General features: G+C 36.4%; 1 protein-coding gene across 1 annotated transcript; it reads left to right on the top strand.

Annotated features, from left to right (window-relative positions):
- The first annotated feature begins 563 nt into the window (after positions 1 to 563).
- DTHD1 (death domain containing 1) lies at positions 564 to 17,043 on the top strand. Its single transcript, XM_053941641.1, has 11 exons — positions 564 to 840; positions 1,922 to 2,067; positions 4,664 to 5,505; positions 7,408 to 7,735; positions 8,402 to 8,581; positions 9,401 to 9,645; positions 10,452 to 10,616; positions 11,169 to 11,458; positions 12,642 to 12,886; positions 16,128 to 16,185; positions 16,750 to 17,043. The coding sequence occupies exons 1-11, from the start codon at positions 564 to 566 to the stop codon at positions 17,037 to 17,039; spliced, it is 3,066 nt and encodes a 1,021-aa protein (XP_053797616.1). The 3' UTR covers positions 17,040 to 17,043.
- The last annotated feature ends 331 nt before the right edge of the window (positions 17,044 to 17,374 follow it).

The following is a 17,374-nucleotide window of genomic DNA, read 5'->3' as shown; positions in this document are numbered from 1 at the left end:
GGTGGTGGAGTCACCATCCCTGGGTGTCTTTAAAAAAGACTGGATGTGGCACTCGGTGCAACGGTTTAGGTTGAGGTGTAGAGCATGGGTTGGATTCAATGACCTTAAAGGTCTCTTCCAACTTAGTGATTCTGTGTGTCTGTGTTTCATTGTTGGCAAGTATATAATTGTAAATAACCAATTAAACTTGATTTCGTAAGTACTAATCATTTGTAGCCACCGAAGTAAGAAATTGCTCAGATATCCTGAAATTTTAAGTCACTGCTACATAACTGAATTACATAACCTCCCTTAAAGGTACATGGTGTACATTGGCGTCTCCTGGCAATCCTTGCCTGTGGTTACAGAACAGCCACTCCTTCCTGTCACCTAGTAACTTTTTAATAGTCAACATCAACTCAGAGTTTCTCAGCTAGAGTTTGGTTTGTGGAATACAGTACTTTTAAAATTTCTGTTTAGGCCAGAAATGCTAAAGAGTGTAGTAGCCTGAACCAAGGACAACAACTTGTAGAAGAGTTTGAGAAAAAAAAATTTAAAAAATTGTAGCATATTCTGAACATAAAATGGATATAGCCGAAAGTAAGATTACACTTGCAGGGAAATCAGGACAAGTCCTAGGAAAAATCTCTTACCTGAACTTTCTAGCAAGAGACGTGCTTCTGAAAAGTGATCTGGATAAAGGAGGTTTGGAGGAGTATGTGCTTGGACTCACCTCTTTAGCAAAAGACCTGAGCAGATCTCTCAGCCAGCAGCTGGAGGATGTTACAGCAATTATTCAAGACACCTGCCACTTGCTGAATGCTCTCCATGATAAACACAAGGAATTGACTGGAAGTCCAGGCAAGTATGGAAAGACTTATCTGTAAGCAGGCACACTGGGTATATCAGATGCTGAGTTCTGCTGTCTGACGATTCTGGGGGACCTTAATTTTCATTTGTTAGTATTTCAGTGCTTGGTAATTCATTAGACCAAATTAATTCATATTCCCACAGTTGTATCACACGGGTTTTGAGTCCATTCCATGAGATTCAATATGAGACTCATAATTCTCATGATGCGACCAAAAAAAATTATTAAAGTAAAATTAACTAAACAGAATTGTTCAAAGTTTTATGTACACTATACATTAGTGGGATTATCTTGGCCAGACACCAGATGCCGACCCAGTTACTTACTACCCCCTCTTCAACAGAAAAAGGAAAGAAAATAAGATGGAAAAAAATCCTGAGTTGATGTAGAGAAAATCACTTGAAATTACCATCATAGGCAAAATACACTTAATTTAGGGAACAAATTGATTTAACTTATTGTCAATTTAAATAGATTTGGATAGTGAGAAGCAAAAGCAAAGCACTGAAACAAGTCCTTTCCTCCACCCCTTCTTTTTTCCATGCTGAATTTCACTTCTTCATTCCCAATTCCTTTACCTCCTCACCTTCCTGAGGAGTGCAGGGCAATGGCAAATGAGGGCAGCAGTCTGTCTATAACAGTTCTCTGTACACTTCTTCCTTCTTATTCTTTTCCATGCTCCACTGTGGGTCCTTCCCATGGTCTGCAGTTCCTGTCAGGAAAAACTGGATTTTAAACAGACTGCAGTTCTTTCAGGGAATATCTATGTTCCTTGGCATCGGGTCCTCCTCAGGCTGCAGTATATCTGCTCCAGTCTGGTCTCCCATGGGCTGCAAGGGAATCTCTGCCCCATGTCTGCAGTACTTTCTCTTCCTTCTTCTCTGACCTTGTTGTTTGCAGGGCCAGTTCGCACACTTTTTTCCTCAGTCCTCAATTTTCAACACATTAACAACATTTATCAAAGAAGAAGAGAAAACTAAAATTTCTATCTAAGGTCTATCAGCAATCAACCTCAAAAGAAGAGTATCCAACAGCCAAGGGAGGTGATTCTCCCTCTCTACTCCACCTTAGTGAGTCCTCACCTGAAGTACTGCATAAAGGTCTGGAGTCTCCAGCACAAGGATGTGGACCTGTTGGAGCAGGTCCAGAGGAAGGCCATGAAGCTGATCAGAGGGATCAGGGCATCTGTCCGTTTAAGAGAGATTGGGAGAGTTCAGGTTGTTCAGGCTGAAGAGGAGAAGGCTCTGGGATGCCTTGTTGCATCCTCCTAATTCTTAAAAGGGCCTTTTAAAAAAAGGAAGAGCGATTTTTTTTTACATGGACACTATCACATATAATGCGAAAATAGGAGGGAATAGTTTTAAACTAAAAGAAGAGAGATTTAGATTAGATGTTAGGAAGAAATTCTTTACTTAGAGAGTAATGAGACACAGGAAGAGGGAGAAGTAGGCAGAGAACTTGTGGATGTCCCATTCCTGAAAGTGTTCAAGGCCAGGCTGGATGAGGCTTTGAGCAACCTGGTCTACTAGAAGGTGTCTCTGCCCATGACAAGAAGGAAGGTTGGAAAGAACCTTAAAGACCATCTCATTCCAGTCCAAACCATTCTGTCATTCTACGATGATTCTATGATGCAAAGAGAGAGAAAGAAAGAGATTACAGACAGAAGTGTTTAGCTATGCTTGTGGTTTTGAGTTTTAACCTACAGATTTATAAAGTTTGTAATAATAACAAAACATTTGGGTTTAAAAAGCCTCCTTCTAGGCTCCAAGCAATCTAACTGTCCTGTTGGCCTCAGGGTTTATGTGATTTTTTAAAATTCTTCTTTTGTCAGGTTTCCAAGAATCATTTTCCTTCCAAAAAACTGCTATTCCTCACCTGAAAAATTCCCTTAAAACACTCAGCAAAGACATTTGGAGACAGTTGCATATAAATGATCTCTGTATTCTAAAGCTGTGTTATCAAACATCAGAAAAAGCACAGAAAACAAAGTGTTGGTAAAGAAATGGGGGAGGGGAAAACCACAAAAAAAGACTTACTTCATGGTTAACCTTGTAATTGAATGGAAAAAGTGTCTTTCCATGTGACACAATTGGATAGTATATGCTTACAAGGCCATATCTTTTCTTGCCCATATTAGAAAAGTCACATTTACAGCATAGGAAAATGCCATTGTTTTGACTTACCCTCTTATCTTCAAATTTGATTTTAGGGAAGTTTAAAGGGCTGTAAAATTTGCTTGAGGATTTTTTTGTTTTGTTTAGAAAATGCAAAATTCAGGGGGGAAATGTAAATTTTGGCAGTTTTGCCTAAGCTTGAACTTTGCCTTACATTGAAACTGGGAAGTGGTCTTTTACAACCTCTTCTGTAAACAAAGCTCTGTTATTTCCAATCCTTTTATTTCTCAGTCCTGTTAAACTGTCTAGAATTTCTTCACTACTGTAAAAGTGCCTGTGGAAAAACAGTAAAATAATATTTCTTTTTTGAAACTACCATTGTAAACAATATTTTAAAAATATATTTGCTTCCTTTGTCTTTCTTTTTTTTTCAAATATAGTCAAAGTCTAATAAGTAACTTGGAAACTGAGGAAGTATTAGAAAGGAATATTTTTCAGACCAAGTTAAATAAGAAAAAAAATCTCTTCTGAGCTGTACTTTTTGTAGGTTTAAATTAATCAGATGTAAATAGAGATGAGAGGACTGTCTAGATCACATAATATCACTCATTGATTATTTTCTAAGTTGAAAACCTTGAGGTATTTATTTACGTCATATGACATTATTAAAAAAGTGAATGTTAAGTCAAAGGCTCCCTGTAAGACTTGTATCAGCCCTTTCTGTTTTCCTTTCCTTGTATTTGTACATTGGAAGTGGAGAGCACACCATACTGTATGGTACTATTATGTTATTTGTATTGACTTTCACGAGATTTAATGTGCAAAACAAAATTATCCAGGATCTCATGCAGCAAACACAAATAAGCAAAAAATTTTACAAGGTTTGCAATATATCTAACTAGTGAAGATATTTCTCCAGTTATAGGGGCTGACAGCGTAAGATGCAGGAAGAGCTCTAAGTAATATATTTTAAATCCTTGGAGAGAATATCTAGAATAATTTCTAAGAAAAGATTCAAGATAAGAAAAATAAGGGATCATAAAATATGTAAGTTAAAATCTTACATGAATGGCACATGGTGATTGTGTGCTTTTTTTACATTCTTCTTCACAAAGTGCTTTTAATTACATGCAAGGGCAACCTTCACCATTCCTATAACTGGATATTACAAACTGCTGAGCTTGTATTATATGCGGGCTGGTGGTTTTGTCTTATCATCTATTCTTCATAGCAAAAATTCAGAGCTTCTAAGGTCTGAATTTAAAATTAGGTCCACCTATAACAGCCTTGCTAGAGACCTATGCATTAGAATCTTACAGGATTCAATTTCAGGAAATATAATCTTCAGTTTTAAAGATCTTCCCAAATTGATTTGACTATATTTCATCAATACCACGCTTTGGACTGATTGTCATTAAGAATTTAGCTAGTGTCTGATCATTAGAAAAGTGTTCATTAGAGTTGCCAGAGTAAAATTTTGACAAATAAACACACAGTTGTTCTTAGACAAGTACAAAAATGTACTTGTCTATGTTCATTTCTTTAGAAATTGACTTCACCTGAATAGCAATATATGCAAAAACATTAAAGCAAGACAGAAAATAGAATGTGTTTTGTGTATTGAATGGTACTATGGGATTATATGGAATTCAATAAATATGTGTGTAAGAGTTCTCACCTTTTTGTTTAGCTTTCATAGCAAAATATAATTGGTTATTTATTTTTTGCCTCAGAATACAATGGAGTTATAGATTATCTGCAGAAAGTGAAGGAGTATTTGATAAATACAAACTTACACCTTCAAGAGGCAGAAAATGAATTTTATGCCAAGAGCTGCAGACAAAATGGTGATTGTCAGAACCAGATTGGTGAAAATACTTCTGGACAAACAGATGTGCGTTGTTCAGAAAGAGAAGCAACAGACTCTGTGCAAACATCTTCCAGTTCCAGTCAGCAATTCCAAAGAACTTCTTCTCTGAACAAGACAGAAAGTCAAAATGTTAATCAAACCCATACAAGTGAAATTAAAACTGTGGGAAAAATTGCATCCTTAGCTGCAAACAAATCTGCTCAAGAACAGGACACCAGCAGAGAATCTCCAATGAAAAAGGAAGATGGTGAACACCAGCTACTGATTGTCTCTTTTACAGAGAAAAAAGAGTGCAGTGGAAAGGATAAGCTTCATGGAGGTAGCTCTGTTACTGAAAAGTCTCCAGAACTGGCTTTTCAGGATGCTCTTACAAGAAGTGAGGAAGACATTCTGTCTGGGACATTGAAGGACATTTATGACAGAAGCATCACGAATCATTTTGAACAGGAGAAAAAGGAAGTAGTCAGGGACAATTTAAAAGGGCTAGAAAGTGAAGACCACAAACTGACAGAGAAAATGGAAGACAGTAAAATGGAAAAAAAAAAAGAGATTTTTAGAAATTACCTAAGTACCTTCATATCTTCAGCACAAACCTATGATCTTCCTGATGTGAATACTTCTGTGAGTGATTCAGAAGAAGTACAAAAATCTAGATATTGGATGAACAAAGAGTAAGCACATATTCTTCCCTTTTTTAGGAGCAGATGTACATAATTATTGCTTGTTAACTTATAAACATGTGTGAGTGCAGAAACTCAATATACATGTACTGAACAGATGCTGGTTGTGCACATAATAGCAGTTTACAATTTGCACACGTGCAATGAAGATCTTTCCCTTTGGTCTAAAGTAAACCCTAAGTTTCTATTTGCATTTTTTTTTTTTAATGCCAGAGAGGGATGGAGTCACAGCCAGTAAAGTCAGTAATCCTCAAATGTCATGGTTTGATGCTGGCGCAATGCCAGTGCCCCCATGAAAATGCACCTTCCCCAAATAAATGCTGTGAGATGCGATCAGGAACAGAGTAGAGCAGGCCCAAGCTTAATAACAAAGGGAAAAAACTTTATCAAACTACTACTACTATAAAAGACACACACACTAAATCCAGAATGAGAACCTTCCAGAACACTTCTCCTCCCCCCACCCAATTTCCAACAAACCACAGTGAGACACCACCCGGGATTCCTGATCAAGTTGCCACCCTTCAGATAATCAGTTCAGTCCATCAAGGGAGAGAGGAGTCTCTCTTACACCACAGACCCCCCCAGGAAACACAGTTGCCACCCTTCTGTGTTTCCATGTCACACTTGGCAATCGCCCAGAGGAAATCTGCCAGTGTGACACTCTCCTTTCCATGTCACGGTGCTCTCACCACCATGCATGGACAGACTGCTCATAAGGCTCTTTTAAGGATGCTTTGCCAAGGACTAAAAGAAACAACAGTTCAGCTTTTCATTTTGGGACCACAGTCCCCCCCATTTTCTTCCTCCCCTGGGGCTGAGTGTCTCAAGAACAGAGATCATCTTCTTCCTGAGGACAGAGGGCATCACCACACCCTCCTCAGCTTTTCTCTATTAACTCCATTCCTGTGCTGGTAGTCGCTGAAGCAGATCTCTTGGCTCACCATTGCATCCCTCTAAAAATGCAGTCTCTCTTGCAGGAGGAATTGGTTCAGTCTATGGCTAGCAAGAAAAGTCCAGCCAAAAGCTACGCCATCATCTCCTCCCACCTAAAAATTTCTTCTTCTGACATCTCAGGTCCCAGACACTCTCTCTTCTCTTTCAAATTGAGGAGGAGTAACATTTTGCAAAGCCTTCATTTCCCAGGAAAGGGTTAAAAGTCTCGCACTCCCTGGATGGCTGAAATCTCTGCCCAGAACTCCAACTCCCACAGCTGGGCACCTTCAGCCCCGCTTCTCCTTCTCCTCTGACGGCAAATTCCAGATGCCATCAGGCTCTCTGTCCCTTTCCTTCTGGGGGTGGGCAGGGGGAACAAAGATATCTCCGTTTCTCTCCACCCTTCCATCCACGGCGGGGGGGGGGGGGGGGGGGCCTACCCGGTTCCAGTCCTTCAGTCCCCCCGGCCTACCTTGACCAGGCCACGTTGCTTCCCCTTCCCCACCCAGCCTGAGGCTGGGCATGGGAGAGTCTGCGCTCTCCGATGACCGGAACCAAAGAGAGAGTTCCCCTGGGAGTTCTTGCTTTTAACCCTCTGTGTTCTCAGAGGTGTGTCCATGCCTTCAGTGGTCACTCCAGGTGCCAATATCCAAAACTGACCACTGATTGGTTTGATCCAACTTCCTGAAAAAATTCACTTCCATGTCAAACCACGACACTCAAGTTGTTGGAAATTAGTAGGAAAGGACCACAATTCATCAGTTTTATAGTAATTTATAAGGTATTCTGAAACAGGCTAAACAGAAAATTTTTTATTATTTTCTCATTTATTCTTAAAAATATTTTTCTGAATTATATTCTTATGCTTTATTATAGCACATAATTACATTGAAGTATTTAATTAAAAATACAAGATGCTACCCCACTCAAAATACAAATACTTTTTTTTTTTAATAGATTTCTAGTCAAAGGGAGTGGAAAAAATGCCCAGGAAATAGCCTGTTTTATTAAAGCCCCTGCAACAGTTCTGGAGAATCTGAAGTGTAATATACTCAATGACACTAGTTCCTTGGTGGTGGATGATTCTGAGGAGCTGGTCAGCAATGTCATCAGTATCGAATGTTATGATTATGAAAAACTACTTTTCCCTATCAACATTGCAATCCCATTTACATCATGCTTCAGAGGAAATTATCGGGAGATTATGGTGAAGGTGACAGATACCAACTTCCAGTCAAACTACTTAACTCCTATTTCTTTGCAAAGATACCAAGGAAACCATAAGGTGAGTAACTCTCATCAAAGCATTGTGAAAGCATCATCTGAGGTTCCCAGTTAAGTCTCTGTAGTTTTTCAAGTAAAGTTGGCATTATTAAATCATATTGCCCACTATGTGTGGTTAAACAGAACTTTTCTTTCTACTCTCCCAAGCACCAATACTATTTGAAAACTAGTATTTAATAACATTCTTTTTTTCACTTACAGTGTTAAGCAAATGCTTGATCCCACAATATTAATGGTTAAGAAATGTTTCATAATTATTGTAAATAAGCGCAATGCATTGCATTATTTGATAAAAGTAAAAATTAGGGGGAATTACTGTCCTTTTAGATCACAACAAAATAACACAGTTCCATGAGTATAAATAAGTACAAACTCTATATCAAATGAACACAGGATGGTTCTCTTTTCTTAAATGCAGAAGTGTTTTATTGGACCAGATTCATCATCCAGTTTATAAGTCTATTTCATTTCACTCCAGTCATACACTGGAATATGAATAACATCACATGATGACTAGAGATCACCAGGTACTTGGGCATACAGGTGGCAATAATATTCAATTTTTTTTCATTTCATACTTTGCTCTATAGAGGATGTTGCCTTCTCAAACTGTGAAACATAGTTTCCTTTCCCTCCAATACTCTAACCTCACTTTCTTTTTATTCAGGAAAGCTTTGCAGAAGTGAAAACTTATCATCTGGGTGTTTTTTCTGTGTTGTCGTGCTTAAAGAAGGAAACATTTACTGTTCCAAAGGTAGGACTCCTGCAAAAGCTGAATGTGGATTCTAGAATCTCTTTCTGTTACCACCCAGAAGCATTCAGTTCTCCAGCACCTATGCAGTTAAAGGTAAGATTGAAATATGTGATATTTGTTCCATAAACCTGTTATCTGATCAGTTCTGAAGTGGGTATGCTAATGATGTTAAAGTGCAATCTCTTCCAATATCAGAAGTCTACGAAAAGTGGTTGCAGCTTCACATCCTGTACATGCAGATTTCCTGTTAGCTTTGTTAAAACCACATGTCAGGGCTATCTTTATCTAAAAAATATCTATCTACCTTTGTTTGATATAGTTCAGAAAATATAGTCATTTTCAATAAAGACGTGTCATCTCAAAACTTTAATTGCTTGGCCCAGTGGTCAAGTTAATGGAACCATTTCTCTCACCTGACTCATTTCTCTCACCATTTCTCTCCTTGGTGCCAGCAAATGCAACAAAAGGTTTTTATTGTGTATTAGTCTTAGGCTGAGTATAGTCTCAAGTTGTGCTTCAGTTATGTTTCTCCCTTTCCCTATTAAGAACTTAATTTGGAAGTATGGAGAAATTAAATTATGAAAAGCTACATATTAGAAAAATGTCAGAAAATTTTCAAAATCTGAGGAAGCTCATGAGTTTCAAAACTTGAACTCACATCAGTAACAAAACAATATAAATATTTTAGGCAATAAAAGTTCCAGTTTTTGATTACTTTCAAGCATTTTTTCTGAGCATTGTATAAAGTGCTGTTACTTGGGTAAGGTTCTTCTTGTGTTAAAGAGAGGAGTCTGACTCTTCTGTGATAGCCTAGCCAACTCCAAAAGATAAACCAATTAGTAAAAAAATACAGGCATGTAATGGAAGATTTATTTTTTGCAAGTTGATCATACAATTTCTTTCTATATTTAGATTCAGCTAATTGAGCCATCATTGGTTTCAGCATTGAAAGCAAGACATGATATGTATCACTCAGTGATATCTACTAGTGCACTGGTTCATGTCCAGCATCCTTCAGCCCAACCTTTCAACAGCTCAGTCACTATTACTTTACCCTGTCCTCCCAACCCAGACAAAAAAAGGCAAGGAGATGAGACAGAATATGCAAGAGCCATTAGTGCTACAGTAAAGAGGGTTGCTGCAGCATACCATCCTCGGTAAGAACCTCACTTCAAATTCACCATTTTTTAAAACATCAAGATCAATGAATTTTAATAGTTGTTGGTTTATAATTTCTTGTATTAGAAATGTATTTGTTCTTTAATATAGACTGCAATACCTATGAGCTTCATTAGAAACACTAGAGCAAAATTTTCATGCTATAGTTTCACCAGAAAAATTAATACAGTATTTTATGGTTATTCTTTAAATATGCTGACCACTACATTTCTAGCAGGAGTCAGAATGAAGACTGTGAGGTTATTTGCCAAGAAATATTCAGGCATTTTCACCAAAGTCAGAAACTGAACACAAAGAATAGACATGACTTACAGCTGCTGTGTTCATAACACACCAAGTTGATTTGAGTCTGACCTTTGAATTTTCTCATTTCTACTTCTATACATTCCAATACTTGCCTGAATCAAAATGCATGGCACAATGGTTTATGGTAGGTCAGTTTTATGCACTAGATAAAAGTCCAGATTTTTCCAAAGTATGCAGTACAATATTACTAAAATTTAGGCTTTTTGGCATGTCTTAAAAAAGCATTAAAACATGGAGACTCCTGAAAAAAAAATAATCTCTACATTTCAGCAGTATGGAGAATTGAAGAAAAAAATCTCTAAATAATTATATAATTCACATACTCTGGAGTATCTTTCCACATACAGATTTTAAGCAAGGTGGGTAAACAGAAAAAGTCATCAAGGACAGCAGAGGGGAAAACGGCTACAAACACAAGCTTACTCTTTCTGCAGAACTATTTTAATGTTATTTTTTCTATAATTATTTGGCTTTCCAGGGCTGTGAGCACTTCTGTGAGAAAAAGTGGGGACAATCTCAGTGATACTTTGAAATTATTAGGTCATGGAAACAAAAAAGAGGGGTGGAAGGTGTTTGATGATGTTATTATCCAGAATGCACAGAACGGGCTTGTATCTTTTGAACTAAATGAGCATTTAGAAAGGTAATGTATGAGTAATTTAACAAAATTTTATTGACTAAAATAGTTAGTTCCATGTTTACAAATAAGTGGAAACTAGTAGTGTTAAGAAATCATCCGTTTTTAACCATTAACTTGCTCCTAGATTTGTTGCACATAATTACAAAAAAACTCTAACTTTTTCATTTATAGAATGTACAATATACATGTAGTACATAGAAACTTGAAACAGGAAATGCAGGTATCAGTCTTAATTGGAAAATGTGATTTAGTTCTCTAACTAAAAAAACATATTTTTTTGAATTCTTATTATGAAATATTATCTTACTTTCATGTACAATTGATATGTATTTGAAATCATACCTACATAGTCAACATACTCTACACTACAAACACAAACAAATTTCTACCTTTTCATGTGTTGGAAACAAGGATGAAAAGAAGGTAGCAAAAGTTCCCTTGGAAACAGAGCCCTGTATTATTTTTAAGAATCAATTTTTAGCCGTTGATAAATTATTTAAAATAAAGCTTTTTGATTTAATTTTCTTTTTTTTTTTTTTTTTCCCCGTAATTCAGCTTTGTGGTCATTCGCCTTGCATTCCTTTTGGAAAACAGGTATCTTCTCCTCTTTGCTCAGGCTCTGGAAGAAGCTCTCCATAGCACGATGGCTAATGTGATACTGTATCAGAAAAGAGAAAACCCATATAAAATAGTAGTTTTGCTGTCTGCATCCAAAGAATTGACCAATGAACTTCAAAATCTCCATGACGAGGGTTATTTTGGTCCCCCAGAACCTACACAGCAGTTCCCATTAAGACAAGGAGAGCAGATTCATTTTATATTTAGAGGAAATATTTCTGCTTCAGGTAAGGGAATTAATTCATGCATTTGTATGAACACTATCAATTACCTCAGCTATTGAAAAATGCTGTATGGGAACACGTGTAGATTGAAGTTACTCACAGTACATTTACTTATTTCAGTGTTTTGTTTCTTGTCAAAGAAAGGTATGTGGACCTTAATAGGAAATTGCTCCAAATGTAAAGAAAATGTACTACCTGAACAAGCTCCTGAGTAATGTGCTCTAGGTGACCCTGCTTTGAGCAAGAGAGATGTCTTAAACCCCTGTGAATTCTGTGAAACCTGGTTCCTCAGAAACACATGGTATTTTAAGAATTATTTTAATAGGACAGGTTTCTGTCTGCTGTTTTGTCTGAGTAAATTCATTTAGAGTGAGCAAGAAACCAAAGCAAAATATTGCCTGTTGTGAGTTGCACTGTGAATTGAGGTGATGAGGGAGAAAGTTATGCCATTTCTGTTAGGAGCCTAGAAAATTCCACATTGTGGCTGCCACCATTCAGACTTGCTTAAAGGGAAAAGAGATAAGAAGCCTCTGAAAGGTTTTCACCCTAAATTGCATATGGTCTCTTCTGTCTGTTTTAGATTGAACATATAAATATGTTTTTGGCCCTCTGAACATTTTGTACATAAACTCTCCCATTGAAAACTGCATGTACCCTAAAGAAAGGAATATTCTTCAAAAAGAGAAGTCTCCAGCCCATGAGAAATGGGCTGCTCATATACACAAAGGACAGTGTCTACAGATGTATCAAATAAATGGATTTAGAAAACCTAAAAATGCATCTACCTCTCTGCTCCCATTCATTTTGTTGCTACAGGTAGACATTCATCCTGAATAACCAGAAAGCATATACTTCTAATTCCATTCACAGCACCCCTTTATTTTTATTCTTCTCTATATTATATACATACCTCCTTTTCTGTTCCTTGATTTTCGACTTACAGCACTGCCTTCACCACTTACTCTTTAAGCCAGCTATTAAAGGGCTAAGAAAGCCAGCTACAAAGATATGCCTACTACGGAAACAGGCTGAACTCAGATTTTCACTAAAGTAATAATAATGACAAAGAACAACCAAATGTTATGTAATTGCTTTTACTTGACTTATGCTAATGAATCATTTTAGATGTCGTGCATCTGAATGCAGGGTAAAAAAAAAAATATTAATTTTATTATATGGACTGCAGAGAATGGAGAAGACTTCAGGAAAGTCTACAGATTGATTTTTCATTCACAAAGACAACCAAGGCTGGAGCTCCAAATTAAGGAAGTGGATGAATTTGGTAACCATAGTTCACCTCATTACAAAGGAACAGCAGTGTTTTATAAAATTACCAGAGAGATGATACCAAAGAAATGGGAACAAACCTTATCATATGATGAATATCAACACCAGTCTCCGCTGTGCAAATTAGCATTAACATTGCCAAAGGTGCGTTTCTCACTCGATAATATTAGAGACATTTCCCTTTCTGCCTTACCATCTATTTATTAGAAAAAGGATCTTGGTATGATTTTTGATTTACAGATAAACACAGAAGTCACTGATGGATTTCTGGTGCATCATCAATGTACAAACATTCTCAGAATTTCTCTTAGCTGTAGGGAGAGACTCATATCCAAGTATAAGCACAGAAAAATTTCTAGCAGAAAATTTTCACCCATCTAGTCTCCCCAGCTGGAAGGGAGAAATTATTATGGCACTGTGAAATTATTACTGAAGTTTCAGGTGTATCATTCTTGTTTCATTATCTTGGGAACACAGAATTGCAAATTTTAGGATCATTAAATGGTTTGTGTAACCTGTCTTCCACCTATCACCTGATTATCCTGTTATTCCTGATTAGCCTCTGCAGTACAGTCATGTGGGCAATCATCTCCATCTCTGGTGAAAGCTAATGCTATATAAATTAATCGTTAATATTCCTACAATGAAATCTCATTGTAAACTTTTCAAAGAACCTATGTACCAGCACACTATACTGCACAAAATGCTGCCACTAAACTACTGCTATCAAAGTTGCCTACATTTTAATACCAAAATTTCTACAGAAACATAATCTTGTCACCAGAGATTTAGTCTAAATCTCTGGTGACAAACAGTAGCATTTTTCTCTTTTGAATTTGTCTTCACACTTTTCTCATTTTTTTTTTCCAGGTGATAGTTAAAAGAATCTGGAATGTCTGATTTTGGTTGTGACAAAGACAGATTAAATCTTTTTAAGGCAACCATTCTGACTACAACATTTTCACTCATTTCTGTAAAATTTCCATCTAAATTTCTTTTGTAAAGAAGGCAGTAACTGTACAGTCATAAGCCATTTTATATACATATGTATATGCCCTCATTATCCACTTACAAATATATTGCTGACAGTGGTCAAAATAGTGTTGTTTACTTTGAAAATATTCACATCAGTTATTACTTTAAACAAAAGTAATCCGATTTTCACGAATGATTCCTATTTATGGTGCTTTCCTTTTCTCAGCAACAGAAAACACCTGTTCCTCTAACCTATTTTGTTCAACACAAGTCAGAGACAGTGCATAGGTTTTGATGTCAAGTATGTGTGTGCATATCTACTGATTTCAAAGATTTTGTATTTATGTAACACAGTGGGCTAAGGAGGTAAAAGATTAATTTCTCCTTTTCTGTCTGTCCTTTTTGATATGCTACTAGAGTCTGGTCATGTCTGAGCGGTCCATTTGACAGAGTACATCAATGTTACTTGCTGGGAATGCTTTGCAAAAATAGATGGCTGTAATACATATAGACATTATGAAATTACTATTCTGCTGAAGTTTTATGTCTAATGACTGTCTAACAGCAGAATAGCATGTTATTCCCTGCTTCAGAAAGGCAGTTGCATGGCTAATTGAAGGGCCTTCCAGACTAGAAAACTGCTTTGACTGCTAAGAGTATTTTACTTAAGCTGTCAACCAGAATAGCAGGACCACACACCACTGCAGCTGAACCATAGGTGAATTTAGCACTTCACCACAGACACTTAATCTTTAAAGGCAATTTACTGTATTAGACCTAATGCACTGTATATTATTACACTATTTTTAGGCAATACTAATTTTCAATTCTTATAATTTTTACTACTATTTTAACAGTGAGTAGCATAAAGTGGTTCAGATTAAAGTCAATGCATGGGTAATTGAGTTCATCTACAGTAACTCTGAAAATCTAATACAGACCTTTGAGGTGCTAAATTCTCATTAATGAATGAAAATAAGTTTAAATACAAATGCATCATTAAGCAAAGCTGGAGAAAGCTGAGTCTTGGAAGAAAAGCAATGCCGCCTTCTGGAAGAGCTCTATATTCCCTTTATTCTGAGAGCTTTTTTGCCATGTCATTCTATCTTCACACTGGGACACATCCAATGACAGAATTGCTGTAGAAGCATGCAAAACGAGGCAGATTCAGATCATAGAATAATGGAACAATTTGGGTTGGAAGGGTCCTTTAAAGGTCACCTAGTCCACCCTCCAAGGACTCCAGAGAAGTACAGCACAGGATGGTTTTGCACTGCCATGCAGTGTGTCATGTGTGCATCCTGTGCACACTGAAATCACCTCCCAGGACAACTGTGTACTGATGAAAAGTTGTTTCATTCACAATGGGCAATGGTTATGAATATATTGACCTTATAGCTGTGCAGCTCAGTACATTTGAGACACTCCAAATACTGGAAAATATTTACAGCCTGTGTTATAGAAGTGATTAAGATAAGCTCCATAATGCTCACTATATAAGAAAGAAAATAGTTATTTTTCCAGTCAGAGTTTCATGCTCTTAATTCCCAAATAAAAAACAGAAGATCAGTGAATAAACCTCAGGCAAATTTCCTTGGGAGAGCTGTGACTAAACACTGAGGTAATACAACTGAATGTGTGTGACAAAAGTAACATGGCACGGAAAGAGGATAATTTCATTTTTGAAGAAAAAAAAAATTCTTAATTTCACTTCATACAAACTAATCTCTTTTTGTGCTCAGTGCTTATGTAAGTGATTTCTTGTTCTATAAGCAGTAGGAAACAACACTAAAGCCCAGAAGACTTTCGTCTTTCTCAGACATAGGTAAAACAGGACAAAGTATTTTTTCTTTCTCTCCAATGTTTAGAGGAAGAAAGAGGAAAATTTTCCTACTTTTTAATGGAACTTATCTTTTGAATTTTGATGATTTTTCATGATGATTTATTAAAAGCTATGTAAAATTAATAACTATAGCTATAAATACAGTGTGGTTACCTGCTCTAACAATAGCTAGTGCATACCTAAAAATTGTTCTTTTCCTTGAAAGGAAGACAAAGTTAATGCAGTATTCAAAATTAGAATCTGTAGCATCTGCCATATTTATGGCATAATGCTATTAATCAAACATTTGTAAAATTAGATGAAGGATGAAATTTTTGTAAGAGACAATAAACACCCATTTCATAGATGAAAATTTTATTAATTTATTTTAATAGCTATATACTGTTTTATACCTGCTGCTGGTGTTAATTGGTTTTTAATAATGACAAAAATATTCTATGTAAGTAGAACAAATTTTAAATGCTAAGAGTTAAATCCCCAAGATTTTACTGCAATCCACTCCCAAATCATATGCCTCACCTCTTACTCATCATCACTTCTCCTTCCTCAACACATTTTCTTTAATAGCATGAAAAATTGATCCACCGTCCACGAAGTACAAAAAGAATTTTTTCTGATTCATCAGGTAAGAAAACAACCATTAAATTAATATCAATATAAAAAAGACCTATGCTTGCTATTTTTTTTTTTAATTCCAGGATTTGTTTCAGCTGTTACTGACACTTGAAAATGCTATATTCAGAAAGGAAATAGTTAATATGTTAAGAGGTAATCAAAGGAAAAGAGATCTGTTTACCAGGAAATGCAACAGCTCTTGTAAGATACTCTTGTGGTGGGATGCTTTAACAGCATATAATTTTGTGTATAAGGAAATCCAGTTTGTACTGGAAAGCTCCAGTATAACTGATGAATCAGTTGCAGTAAATACTAAAACCCTTTTATTTTATTGCTTTCCCCATTCACTTCCAAAAATTATAGATCATTGCTGAATCTGCTCTTGACTAAATTAAATTCATACTGCAGAGCAGTTACCAAAAATGGCATTGGAAATAAGATGGGATGATGTTTCCACCAAAGTATAAAACACCTCTTATTTAGCTGGGGAGTTCACCCACTGAGCCTCCAGCTTTAAAAAGCTTTTCAAAAAAAAGAAAGATTTATTCTTACTTCACTAATTTTTGCCCTTCAGAGGCCCTGTGGGACAAGCTGATGTTCTGGCTTGCAGAAGAGCTTGCAGAAGATAATACATCATTGTTTTCTTTATGTTTACCTGTTCGACGGAGCATGCTTCAGCTTGTTAGGATGAAGTGCCCTGATAATTTAACACACCAGATCTATGAGCTGCTTTGCTGCTGGAAAAAGACTCTTCCAAAGTCGGCTGATAAACAGCAGCTCTTGTCTCGCTATTTGCAGAAGAGTGGCAGAAGTGATCTTTCAGAAGAACTTCGTTTAAAGTGGCAAAATAAGGTGTTCACCTGACAGAATCACTGGCAACTCACAGCCCAATTTCTCTTCTTTCTTGTTGAAGTGTATGAATATTTCCATGATACTTCTAGATGAACAAGTGACAGGGATATCAGTCAGGAGAGGACTATTTGTTAATTTGCAACCTCTTTACTAAAGCAAAGTATAATAGCTATGTCCTTGGTTGATAAAAATGAGCATTTCTTATATGGAAAAGTCAGATATTGAAAATATAGATATGAATAATTACAGACTGATCTACATAGATTTCTGAGGACTTTAACTGTTTGCACGTCATACGCAAACAACACAATATTTCTACATATCTTAAACATTAGAAATTATTCATT

The sequence above is a fragment of the Vidua chalybeata genome, chromosome 4 (assembly GCF_026979565.1).
Source record: "Vidua chalybeata isolate OUT-0048 chromosome 4, bVidCha1 merged haplotype, whole genome shotgun sequence".
In the NCBI taxonomy this organism is placed as follows: domain Eukaryota; kingdom Metazoa; phylum Chordata; class Aves; order Passeriformes; family Viduidae; genus Vidua; species Vidua chalybeata.
Note: the sequence above shows the minus strand (reverse complement) of the source record. Positions and strands in the feature narration are given on the sequence as shown.